Raw genomic sequence first — 13,672 nt, 5'->3', positions numbered from 1 at the left:
AGATGTTGTGATCTGCTTGCCAGGCTGGATTGAACTCATTCATAATAGGCTTCAAGCCTACTATGTGTTAGATTCAAATAGGAATTCTAATTCCTGTAATCAAGGGACTGAAATCTAAAACAAAAAAGAAAAACAGCTATATAAACAAATAGTAATCTGACATAATAAAATTCTATGTAACTATAAGGACCAGGCTGTAAGTATATATAAAGAACATGAAGGCAGGTTTAATAGAATGTCTGGAAGAGCAGAAAAAGGCTTCATAGAGGAGGTGATATGGAAGGAAAGTGAAAAGCACTGTGAACAGCTGGAATAAGCACACATATGAAGACATAAAGTTATTAGAAAATGGTACACTTAAGGAAGGAGTATATGGCATATCAAAGCCAGATTAAGGAGTGGATGAGCTGGCAGCTGCTAGGGGCCAAGGGAAATTTGAATGGTCCTGGAGCTATAATAAAATGGAGACACTGTCCTTTCCAATCTCTCAGTTAGAAAGGTACTATAAGTTGATAAGTAAGAGTGGAATTGCCAGGAAAGACACAAGAGGCAGTAGGGGCTGCCACCATCAGTCTTCGCCATTCCTCCATAACGGCCTCACCTCTCTTCCATGGAACTAAAAACAGTGTTCAAACAGTATAAGCTTCAAACTCAATGTTTAGTGGGTGGGCGTGTGTCCATTTGACCCTGTGGTCCATAATAAACAACTAAGAAACAATGCCAACACAGTAGTAAGAATTCTAGATTCTGGCCTCAAGCACTTCATATGTACTAACTCACTCAATCCTCACAACCACTCTATGTAATAGATACTACAGTCATCTCCATATTTCAGATGAAGACAAAGAAGCACACAGTAGTTAAATAACTTTGCAAAACTCATACAGCAAGGACAGAACCAACATTTGAACCAAGGTGGCTGCCTCCAGAATCTTTACACTAAACCATCACAGTGGTCTCACATTTTGAGTTTTTACTTTATTCTTTGGAGCAATGGAGACCTGACAAGTTTAGAGATTTTAAGCAATAGAGCATTTATTTCTGTAGGAAGATCACTCCAGAGGAATTTGAGAAGACTGACAGGAGTTGGAAGAGGCTGAACCCAAAACAAGGATGGGGGCCACTTTCCTCATCAGAACAGAAGACCATAGGGCCTGAGTTTTCAGAGAAGAGAGAGGCTGAGAGTGTCACCGAGATCTGGTAACATGTGTAGGGAGTGGTGACAGAAAATTCAAAATTTTGATGATTGGGTAAATGAGAGAATAGTGTTTTCTTAGGAAAAGATTTATTTCTGGCCATGCTAAGTTTGAGGCCCTAGATGTCACCAGATAAAGGGACTGAGTGAGTAAGTAGAGAGATCATATAATCAACAAAACACTGAAGGTACAGAAGAGGATAGAAAGCCAGGGAAAGAAATAAGGGTAGCAGATGGGCTCCTAAAGACCAGTGTTTAAGCCAAGGCAGAAGAAGCAGGGAAAGAAACTCAGAAGTGATTTAAAAGGTACTAGAAGAGGTACAATAAAGTAGAGTTGTGCAAAGCAGGAGAAAGTTCTGGAAAAGAAGAAAAAGTCTACAGTGTAAAATGCTGTAGAAGAAGCAAACCAAATGTGCTGATGAAGGGCCCCTAAATAGGTCAAAAATACTTTATAAACAACTGGGTTCCTCCCTCCTGCCCCTACCATTACATTCAATGCCATAAATTCATGACCAATTCTAGTGGCAGGACTAGTTTCCAGGCCCCAGGCTCCCAGCCTTGGCTTTCACAGCCACAGGGAAGTATCCCATACAAGCATTCATGACATTTCTGCATCCTTCATTGTTATGAAGATAATAGATGTAATTCCTTAGGCTGGAGGACAGAACCCAAGAAAACCATACATGTTCTCTACCTTTGTATTTTGATCCACAATTTTCTTCAGATTTTTCAACAGATGATTATTTGGACCACCTTCTTTCTCATTAACATAAACTATTCTGTCCAGGTCGGGAAAGTTCCTATTCAGATCTATTCCCTGGGCATTGCTTCGACCCACGAACCAGTCCTTCAGCTCACCAAGCTAGAAAAAAAACAAAAAAAATCAGAGGAAAATCATCAGTTATTTATTGTTAATGCTATCCTCTATTTAAAGTCTTCATTATTGGCTTTTAAAATAATTTATAAGACTATTCATTTCAACAATATCCTCCTACAGAGGCATTTCATTATCTAACTGACACACACATGAAAGCATCAGGTTTAAAGCATTTGTTATGGATATTTTGAAAACATTCTCAATAAACAATATTCTAAATATTAATTATATACACAAGATATTCAACATCAAACTGCATATATGTTAGCTGTTAATGTAGATGGCATGTCTCACAGCACACTACTCTTTACTTGGTTTAAGTAAAATACTCACTGGCTCTGAAAACCACAGCAATCTACTTACAAATATTTGAAAGTATAAATTACTAAAGAAGGTTGGACACTTAAAATGACTTTAACATGAATTATTTACATATTACCTCTCTCTTATAGTCTTAATGAAAAAAAATGTGAGCTCTGTAACTTTTGTTTCAACTTTGTAAATTGAAAATTTTCTGCTTAATTCTAAACACTTCATTTCACTAATCATATAATCCAGGAACTTAATAAATTTCTACAATATTCAGTTATATTCCATTTTTTTGTTTTACTATTAATACTAAATCTCTAACACAGAGATAATGTCCATATTCTTAAAGTCATGTAAGTTCAGAGAGCTTAGACTGTGAGGAATCGAAACCTATAAGACAAAAAATAGCAATGACAGTTTTTTGTCCATCCTGACAGTCCTGAATATCACTTTAAAATAGTCAATAATTTAATTCTCTATGTACTAGAATATACTAGAATTTTTCTCTTCATAATTTTAGAAAGAATATCAACATTGTACTTATAGAAATTCATTGTTTGGGTTTTTTACAAGGTCAAACGGTAATTGGATCTTTTATTTTTAATGTACAAAACAAATTCTTAGCTATAGATTAGTATACTAAGTATATACTTTAATATGTTCCCATTGCTGCTGCTGCTGCTGCTAAGTCACTTCAGTCGTGTCCGACTCTGTGTGACCCCATAGACGGAAGCCCACCAGGCTCCCCCTTCCCTGGGATTCTCCAGGCAAGAACACTGGAGTGGGTTGCCATTTCCTTCTCCAATGTATGAAAGTGAAAAGTGAAAGTGAAGTCGCTCAGTCGTGTCCGACCCTTAGCGACCCCACAGACTGCAACCTACCAGGCTCCTCCATCCATGGGATTTTCTAGGCAAGAGTATTGGAGTGGCTTGCCATTGCCTTCTCCGAATATGTTCCCATTAAACATGAAAATTATTTAAAAGTGTAGAAAACAACAAATAAAATCTCCTCCATCCCTGTCCAAACAAAAAGGGAGCCCACTTAATTATGAAAACGTAATTACTACCAAGTTTCTCTAACAGTTAAAATTTACTAAATTAGATTTTATTTATGTTAGAAAGCTTTTGTTCTGTTTATTTGTTTTTTACTTTATGGATCATGTACATCAATAGATACAAATTGGATTAAGCATCCGTAAATTAAAAGACGCTTACTCCTTGGAAGGAAAGTTATGACCAACCTTGATAGTATATTAAAAAGGAGAGACATTACTTTGCCAACAAAGGTCTGTCTAGTCAAGGCTATGGTTTTTCCTGTGGTCATGTATGGATGTGAGAGTTGGACTGTGAAGAAAGCTGATCGCCGAAGAATTGATGCTTTTGAACTGTGGTGCTGGAGAAGACTCTTGAGAGTACCATGGACTGCAAGGAGATCCAAACAATCCATTCTAAAGGAGATCAATCCTGGGTGTTCATTGGAAGGACTGATGCTAAAGCTGAAACTGCAATACTTTGGCCACCTCATGCAACGAGTGGACTCACTGGAAAAGACTCTGATGCTGGGAAAGGTTGGGGGCGGGAGGAGAAGGGGACAACGGAGAATGAGATGGCTGGATGGCATCACCAACTCTGTGGATGTGAGTTTGAGTGAACTCCGGGAGTTGGTGATGGACAGGGAGGCCTGGCGTGCTGTGATTCATGGGGTCGCGGAGAGTCAGACACGACTGAGCGACTGAACTGAACTGAAGACATTATCTAGCCAAAAATCCTTATTTCTTGATTTCAGTAGATGGCAATATAGTATCATCACATTTAGAAACAACAATGGCCTCACTCTTCAATACATGGGAGTAGATAGCTGGCAACCTTCTGGATTTTTAGAAAGAAAGTCACCTAGTGACAAATATGAATGAATAAATATGATTCATTTAACAACAATTAAATATTGACTTATAAAATTTCTCATTTGTAATTTCTGTGGAAGAAACCTTCACCTATCATTCCTTACCTTCTGAATTTTTTTCTTACCCAGAAATTGAACACCATATCACTTATACCCAGCCCTACACTCTCTGTACGCTTCATATGAGCATATATTCCTTGTCTATAAGTATATATGTACAAACCTTAAAAAAAAAATTCATGCTCTGCTGTGATCTGACCCACACCCACCTGAGATGCTGCCTTTTCAAAGCCGTCAGGGTTCAGGGAGGGCATGATGTGGATTCGGGTGTTGTGGATCAGCTGGACAATTGTCTCATTCCCTTTTTGGTACTCATTGCATAGGTACTGGGCCAGAAAAATGAGCAGCTCCCGTCCGACAGCTTCATTGCCATGCATATTCCCAATGTATTTAAATTCAGGTTCACCTAAAAACCGAAAAATAAATAGTATAGAGACTTTTTCTATCATACCAAAGAAAAGGCAAATAACACACAGTGTAAAAAAAGTTGTACAGTTACTAACTTATTACACAAAGGTTATAATTTTTTGCCCTCCAAAGTTGATGTCTTAGAAATCTAAACATAAAATATTTAACATTTCTCTTCCATCATTTGAGTTCTCTCTTCCCAGTTTCCCACTTATTGTACACTGAATTTTGACCCCAAAATCATAAGTCTAAATCCTAAGTTTGAAGGTAGCTGTATCTGGAGATATGACCCTTAATGAGGTAATTAAGGTTAAATGAGGTAATAACCCAGAAGGAGTACTGCCCTTATAAGAAAATGAAGACAGAGATAGCAGAAGCAAGAAGAGCTACAATCCTAGAACCTGCAAAATTAAAGGAACAATCACAGAAAGTTAGACAAAATGAAAATGCAGAGGATTATGTCCTAGATGAAGGAACAAGATAAAATCCCCAGAAAAACAACTAAATGAAGTGGACATAGGCAAACTTTCAAAAAAACCCAATTCAGAATAATTATAGTGAACATGATCCAGGATCTTAGAAAAAGAATGGAGGCAAAGACTGAGAAGATGCAAGAAAAGATTAACAAAGACCTAGAAGAAGAAATAGAGGAAAACAACAGAACAGGAAAAACAAGAGATCTCTTCAAGAAAATTAGAGATTCCAAGGGAACATTTCATGCAAAGATGGGCTCAATAAAGAACAGAAATGGTATGGACCTAGCAGAAGATATTAAGAAGACGTGGCAAGAATACACAGAAGAACTGTACAAAAAAGATCTTCACGACCAAGATAGTCACGATAATGTGATCACTGACCTACAGCCAGACATCTTGGAAAGTGAAGTCAAGTGGGCCTTAGAAAGCATCACTACGAACAAAGCTAGTGGAGGTGATGGAATTCCAGTTGAGCTATTTCAAATCCTGAAAGATGATGCTGTGAAAGTGCTGCACTCAATATGCCAGCAAATTTGGAAAACTCAGCAGTGGCCACAGGACTGGAAAAGGTCAGTCTTCATTCCAATTCCAAAGAAAGGCAATGCCAAAGAATGCTCAAACTACCACACAATTGCACTCATCTCACACACTAGTAAAGTCATGCTCAAAATCCTCCAAGCCAGGCTTCAGCAATATGTGAACCGTGAACTCCCAGATGTTCAAGCAGGTTTTAGGAAAGGCAGAGGCTCCAGAGATTAAATTGCCAACATCTGCTGGATCATGGAGAAAGCAAGAGAGTTCCAGAAAAACATCTATTTCTGCTTTATTGACTATGTCAAAGCCTTTGACTGTGTGGATCACAGTAAACTGTGGAAAATTCTGAAAGAGATGGGAATACCAGACCACCTGACCTGCCTCTTGAGAAACTTGTATGCAGGTCAGGAAGCAACAGTCAGAACTGGACATGGAACAACAGACTGGTTCCAAATAGGAAAAGGAGTATGTCAAGGCTGTATATTGTCACCTTGCTTATTTAACTTCTATGCAGAGTACATCATGAGGAACGCTGGGCTGGAAGAAGCACAAGCTGGAATCAAGATCGCTGGGAGAGATATCAATAACCTCAGATATGCAGATGATACTACCCTTATGGCAGAAAGTGAAGAGGAACTCAAAAGCCTCTTGATGAAAGTTAAAGAGGAGAGTGAAAAGGTTGGCTTGAAGCTCAACATTCAGAAAACAAAGATCATGGCATCTGGGCCCATCACTTCATGGGAAATAGATGGAAAAACAGTGGAAACAGTGTCAGACTTTATTTTTTTGGGCTCCAAAATCACTGCAGATGCTGAATGCAGCCATGAAATTAAAAGACGCCTTTTCCTTGGAAGGAAAGTTATGACCAACCTAGATAGTATATTAAAAAGCAGAGACATTACTTTGCCAACAAAGGTCCGTCTAGTCAAGGCTATGGTTTTTCCCGTGGTCATGTATGGATGTGAGAGTTGGACTGTGAAGAAAGCTGATCGCCGAAGAATTGATGCTTTTGAACTGTGGTGTTCGGGAACACTCTTGAGAGTCTCGTGGACTGCAAGGAGATCCAACCAGTCCATTCTAAAGGAGATCAATCCTGGGTGTTCATTGGAAGGACTGATGCTAAAGCTGAAACGGCAATACTTTGGCCACCTCATGCGACGAGTTGACTCACTCTAAAAGACTCTGATGCTGGGAAAAGTTGGGGGCGGGAGGAGAAGGGGACGACCGAGAATGAGATGGCTGGATGGCATCACCGACTCTGTGGACATGAGTTTGAGTGAACTCTGGGAGTTGGTGATGGACAGGGAGGCCTGGCGTGCTGTGATTCATGGGGTCGCGGAGAGTCAGACACGACTGAGCGACTGAACTGAATTGAGAAGAACTAAAGAAAAAACAGAGATGAACAATACAATAACTGAAATGAAAAATATACTAGAAGGAATCAATAGCAGAATAACTGAGACAAATGAGCAGATAAGTGACCTGGAAGAAAGAATGGTGGAAATCATGCTGAAGAACAGAATAAAGAAAAAAAATGAAAAGAAATGAAGATAGCTCAAGAGACCTCTGGGACAACGTTAAATGCACCAATATTCACATTATAGGGGTCCCAGAAGGAGAAGAGAGAGAGAGGATGTGAGAAAATATTTGAAGTCATGATAGCTGAAAACTTCCCTAATATGGAAAAGGAAACAGTCAACCAAGTCCAGCAAGCACAGAGAATCCCACGCAGGATAAACACAAGGAGAAACATACCGAGACACATAGCTAATAAAAATGACAAAAACTAAAGACAAAGAAAAAATATTAAAAGTAACAAGGCAAAAATGAAAAATAACTCACAAGGAAACTCCCATAAGGCCATCAGCTAATTTCTTAGCAGAAACGATGCAAGCTGAAAGGAGTGTCATGATATACGTAAAGGTGTGAAAGGGAAGAATATATAACCAAGAAAACTCTACCCAGTGAGAATCTCATTCAGAGTTGATGGATAAATAAAGCTTTACACTCAATTAAAAGCTTACAGAACTCAGCATCACAAGATGAATTTTACAACAAATGGTAAAGGACTCTTCTAGGCAGAAAAGAGTACAGCAATTCTAAGGAAAAATAATTCTACACAGTTTAGCACAGTTCACTCTGTCATGTCCGACTCTTTGTGACTCCACGGATTGCAGCACACCAGGCTTCCTTGTCCTTCAGCACCTCCTAGAACATGCTCATACTCATGTTCATCGAGTCAATGATGCCATCCAACTATCTCATCCTCTGTCGTCCGTTATCTTCCTGTCTTCAATCTTTCCCAGGATCAAGGAATTTTCCAAAGAGTCAGCTCTTCTCATCAAGTAGCCAAAGTATTGGAGCTTCAGCTTCAGTATCAGTCTTTCCAATGAATACTCAGGACTGATTTCCATTATGTTTGACTGGTCTGATCTTCTTGCAGTCCAAGGGACTCTCAAGAGTCTTCTACAGTGCCACAGCTCAAAAGCATCAATTTTTCGGCACTCAGCTTTCTTCATGGTTCAACTCTCACATGCATACATGACTACTGGAAAAACCATAGCTTTGACTAGATGGACCTTTGTTGGAAGTAATGTCTTTGCTTTTTAATACGCTGTCTAGGTTTGGCATAGCTTTTCTTCAAAGGAGCATCTTTCAATTTCATGGCTTCAGTCACCATCTGCAGTGACTTTGGAGCCTAAGAAAATAAAGTCTCTCACTGTTTCCATTGTTTCTCTATTTGTCATAAAGTGATGGGAACAGATGCCATGATGTTTGTTTCTGAATGTTCAGCTTTAAGACAACTTTTTTTACGCTCCTTTTTCATTTTCATCAAGAGGCTCTTTAGATCCTCTTGCTTTCTACCATAAGATTGGTGTCATCTGCATATCTGAGGTTACTGATATTTTTCCCAGCAATTTAGATTCCAGGGTGTGCCTCATCCAGCCCAGCATTTCACATGATGCACTCTGCATACAAGTTAAGTAAGCAGGATGATATTATACAGTCTTGAAATACTCCTTTCTCAATTTTGAACCACTCTGTTGTTCCATGTTGCGTTTTAACTGTTGCTTCTTGACTGGCATACAAATTTCTCAGGAGGTAGGTAAAGTGGTCTGCTATTCCCATCTCTTGAAGAATTTTCCACAGTTTGTTGTGATCCACACAGTCAAAGGTATTGGTGTAGTCAATAAAGCAGAAATAGATGCGGTTTTTTTTTTTGTTTTTTTTTTTTTTTTGGAACTCTCTTGCATTGTCTATGGTCCAAAGTAGGTTGGCAATTTGATCTCTGGTTCCTCCGCCTTTTCTAAATCCAGCTTCAACATCTGGAAGTTCTCAGTTCATGTACTGTTGAAACCTAGCTTGGAGAATTTTGAGGATTAATCTGCTAGTGTGTGAGAAGAGTACACCTGCATGGTAATTGGAACATTCTTTGGCATTGCCTTTCTTTGGGATTGAAATGAAAACTGACCTTTTCCATTCCTGTGGCCACTGCTGAGTTTTCCAAATTTGCTGGCATATTGAGTGCAGCACTTTCACAGAATAACTGTTGAGGGTCTTAAATAGTTCAACTGGAATTCCATCATCTCCAGTAGCTTTGTTTCTATTGATGTTGCTCTTTTAACTTATATGCAGAGTACATCATGAGGAACGCTGGGCTGGAAGAAGCAAAGCTGGAATCAAGATTGCCGGGAGAAATATCAATAACCTCAGATATGCAGATGACACCACCCTTATGGCAGAAAGTGAAGAAGAACTCAAAAGCCTCTTGATGAAAGTGAAAGAGGAGAGTGAAAAGGTTGGCTTGAAGCTCAACATTCAGAAAACAAAGATCATGGCATCTGGTCCCATCACTTCATGGCAAATAGATGGGGAAACAGTGGAAACAGTGTCAGACTTTATTTTTTGGGGCTCCAAAATCACTGCAGATACTGACTGCAGTCATGAAATTTAAAGACACTTACTCCTTGGAAGGAAAGTTATGACCAACCTAGATAGTATATTAAAAAGCAGAGACATTACTTTGCCAACAAAGGTCCGTTTAGTCAAGGCTATGGTTTTTCCAGTGGTCACATATGGATGTGAGAGTTGGACTGTGAAGAAAGCTGATCACCGAAGAATTGATGCTTTTGAACTGTGATGCTGGAGAAGACTCTTGAGAGTCCCTTGGACTGCAAGGAGATCCAACCAGTCCATTCTAAAGGAGATCAATCCTGGGTGTTCATTGGAAGGACTGCTGCTAAAGCTGAAACTCCAATACTTTGGCCACCTCATGCCAAGAGTTGACTCACTGGAAAAGACTCTAATGCTGGGAGGGATTGGGGGCAGGAGTAGAAGGGGACGACAGAGAATGAGATGGCTGGATGGCATCACTGACTCGATGGACATGAGTTTGAGTGAACTCCGGGAGTTGGTGATGGACAGGGAGGCCTGGCGTGCTGTGATTCATGGGGTTGCAGACAGTCGGACATGACTGAGCGACTGAACTGAACTGAACTGAAGGCCCACTTACTTGCATTCCAGGATGTCTGGCTCTAGGTGAGTAATCACACCATCATAGTTATTTGGGTCATGAAGATCTTTTTTGTATAATTCTTTGGTGTATTCTTGCCACCTTTTCTTAATATCTTCTGCTATTAGGTCCATACAGCTTCTTTGCTTTATTGTGCCCATCTGTTCATGAAATATTCCCTTGGTATGTCTAATTTTCTTGAAGAGATCTCCAGTGTTTCCCATTCTATTGTTTTCGTCTATTTCTTTTCTTGATTACTGAGGAAGACTTTCTTATATCTCCTTGCTATTCTTCGGAATTCTGTTTCCATGTTGAACAGTTCTATGATGACCTACAAGACCTTCTAGAATTAACACCAAAAAAAAAAAAAAAAAAAGATGTCCTCTTCATCATAGGGGACTTGATTGAAAAAGTAAGAAATCAAGAAATACCTGGAGTAACAGGGAAGTTTGGCCTTGGAGTACAAAATGAAGCAGGGGAAAGACTGACAGAATTTTCCCAAGAGAACGCACTGGTCATAGCAAGAGATGACTTTATACTTGGACTTCACCAGACGGTCAATACCGAAACCAGATTGATTATATTCTTTGGGGCCAAAGATGGAGAAGCTCTCTACAGTCAGCAAAAACAAGATGGGAGTTGACTGTGGCTCAGATCATAAACACCTTACTGCAAAATTTAGACTTAAATTGAAGAAAGTAGGGAGAACCATTAGATCATTCAGGTATGACCTAAATCAAATCCCTTATGATTATATAGTGGAAGTAACAAATAGATTGAAGGGATTAGATCTGATATACAGAGTGCCTGAAGAACAATGGACAGAGGTTCTAAACATTCAAACTATGATATCAAATCCTCATGGGAACAGGAAACCCCAAAGCTACAATAGATAAATAAAAGAAAAAACAATGCAAATACAAAAATAAAGATGGTAATCAAACCACCATCTGGTGATGTCCATGTGTAGAGTCTTCTCTTGTGTTGTTGAAAGAGGGTACTTGCTATGACCGGTACGGTCTCTTGTCAAAACTCTATTAGCCTTTGCCCTGCTTCATTCCGTGCTCCAAGGCCAAATTTGCCTGTTACTCCAGGTATTTCTTGACTTCAGATTGATTATATTCTTTGCAGCCAAAGATGGAGAAGCTCTATACAGTTAGCAAAAACAAGACCAGGAGCTGACTGTGGCTCAGATCATGAACTCCTTCTTGCCAAATTCAGACTTAAATTGAAGAAAGTAGGGAAAACCACAAGACCATTCAGATATGACCTAAATCAAATCCCTTATGATTATACAGTGGAAGTGAGAAATAGATTTAAGGGACTAGATCTGATAGATAGAGTGCCTGATGAACTCTGGACGGAAGTTCGTGACATTGTACAGGAGACAGGGACCAAGACCATCCCCATGGAAAAGAAATGCAAAAAAGCAAAATGGCTGTCTGAGAAGGCCTTACAAATAGCTGTGAAAAGAAGAAAAGCGAAAAACAAAGGAGAAAGGGAAAGATATAAGCATCTGAATGCAGGGTTCCAAAGAACAGCAAGGAGAGATAAGAAAGCCTTCCTCAGTGATCAATGCAAAGAAATAGAGGAAAACAACAGAATAGGAAAGACAAGAAAATTAGAGATTCCAAGGGAATATTTCATGCAAATTTGGGCTCGATAAAGGACAGAAATGATATGGACCTAACAGAAGCAGAAGATATTAAGAAGAGGTGGCAAGAATACACAGAAGAACTGTACAAAAAAGATCTTCACGACCAAGATATTCACGATGGTGTGATCACTAACCTAGAGCCAGCCATCGTGGAATGTGAAGTCAAGTGGGCCTTAGAAAGCATCACTACAATCAAAGCTAGTGGAGGTGATGGAATTCCAGTTGAGCTATTTCAAATCCTGAAAGATGATGCTGTGAAAGTGTTGCACTCAATATGCCAGCAAATTTGGAAAGCTCAGCAATGGCCACAGGACTGGAAAAGGTCAATCTCCATTCCAATCCAAAAGAAAGGCAATGCCAAAGAATGCTCAAACTACCGCACAATTGCACTCATCTCACACACTAGTAAAGTCATGCTCAAAATTCTCCAAGCCAGGCTTCAGCAATATGTGAACCGTGAACTTCCAGATGTTCAAGCTGGTTTTAGAAACGGCAGAGGAACCACAGACCAAATTGCCAACATCCGCTGGATCATGGAAAAATCAAGAGAGTTCCAGAAAAACCTCCATTTCTGCTTTATTGACTATGGCAAAGCCTTTGACTGTGTGGATCACAATAAACTGTGGAAAATTCTGAAATAGATGGGAATTCCAGACCACCTGACCTGCCTCTCGAGAAACCTGTATGCAGGTCAGAAAGCAACAGTTAGAATTGGACATGCAACAACAGACTGGTTCCAAATAGGGAAAGTAGTATGTCAAGGTTGTATATTGTCACCCTTGCTTATTTAACTTCTATGCAGAGTACATCATGAGGAACGCTGGGCTGGAAGAAGCACAAGCTGGAATCAAGATTGCAGGGAGAAATATCAATAACCTCAGATATGCAGATGACACCACCCTTATAGCAGAAAGTGAAGAGGAACTAAAAAGCCTCTTGGTGAAAGTGAAAGAGGAGAGTGAAAAGTTTGGCTTGAAGCTCAACATTTAGAACTCTAAGATCATGGCACTGGGTCCCATTACTTCATGAGAAATAGATGGGGAGCAGTGGAAACAGTGTCAGACTTTATTTTTTGGGGCTCCAAAATCACTGCAGATGCGGATTGCAGCCATGAAATTAAAAGACACTTAATCCTTGCAACCTAGATAGCATATTAAAAAGCAAAAGCATTACTTTGCCAACCAAGGTCCATCTAGTCAAGGCTATGGTTTTTCCAGTGGTCATGTATGGATATGAGAGTTGGACTATAAATTAGGGCTGAGCATCGAAGAATTGATGTTTTTGAACTGTGGTGCTGGAGAAGACTCTTGAGAGTCCCTTGGACTGCAAGGAGGTCCAATCAGTCCATCCTAAAGGAGATCAGTCCTGGGTGTTCATTGGAAGGACTGATGCTAAAGCTGAAACACCAATACTTTGGTCACCTCATGCGAAGAGTTGACTCACTCGAAAAGACTCTGATGCTGGGAGGGATTGGGGGCAGGAGGAGAAGAATGAGATGAGATGGCTGTATGGCATCACCAACTCGATGGACATGAGTTTGAGTGAACTCCGGGAGTTGGTGATGGACAGGAAGGCCTGGGGTGCTCCGATTTCTGGGGTCGCAAAGAGTTAGACACGACTGAGCGACTGAACTGTACTGAACTGAATAGGTTTATAATGCTTTGCTAAGAGCTTTCAAGGGGGTACTCTTTCTGTTCCCTTCTGATGTCTATGTCAGAAGATTTCTCTATCTCTTTTATAC

The 13,672-nt window shown here is 39.8% G+C and overlaps 1 protein-coding gene across 1 annotated transcript in view; it reads right to left on the bottom strand.

Annotated features, from left to right (window-relative positions):
• CPE (carboxypeptidase E) overlaps positions 1–13,672 on the bottom strand; it is a 153,144-nt gene that overhangs the window by 52,222 nt on the left and 87,250 nt on the right. Inside the window, exons 2-3 of the mRNA XM_055405405.2 lie at positions 4,553–4,749; positions 1,890–2,057 (exon numbers count right to left, since the gene is read on the bottom strand). Of these exons, the coding sequence (XP_055261380.1) occupies positions 1,890–2,057; positions 4,553–4,749 (365 nt within the window). The remainder of the gene's footprint in view (positions 1–1,889; positions 2,058–4,552; positions 4,750–13,672) is intronic.

This window comes from Moschus berezovskii, chromosome 19 (genome assembly GCF_049115385.1).
Source record: "Moschus berezovskii isolate FMDL1 chromosome 19, NW_MosBer_1.0, whole genome shotgun sequence".
Taxonomy (NCBI): Eukaryota; Metazoa; Chordata; class Mammalia; order Artiodactyla; family Moschidae; genus Moschus; species Moschus berezovskii.
Note: the sequence above shows the minus strand (reverse complement) of the source record. Positions and strands in the feature narration are given on the sequence as shown.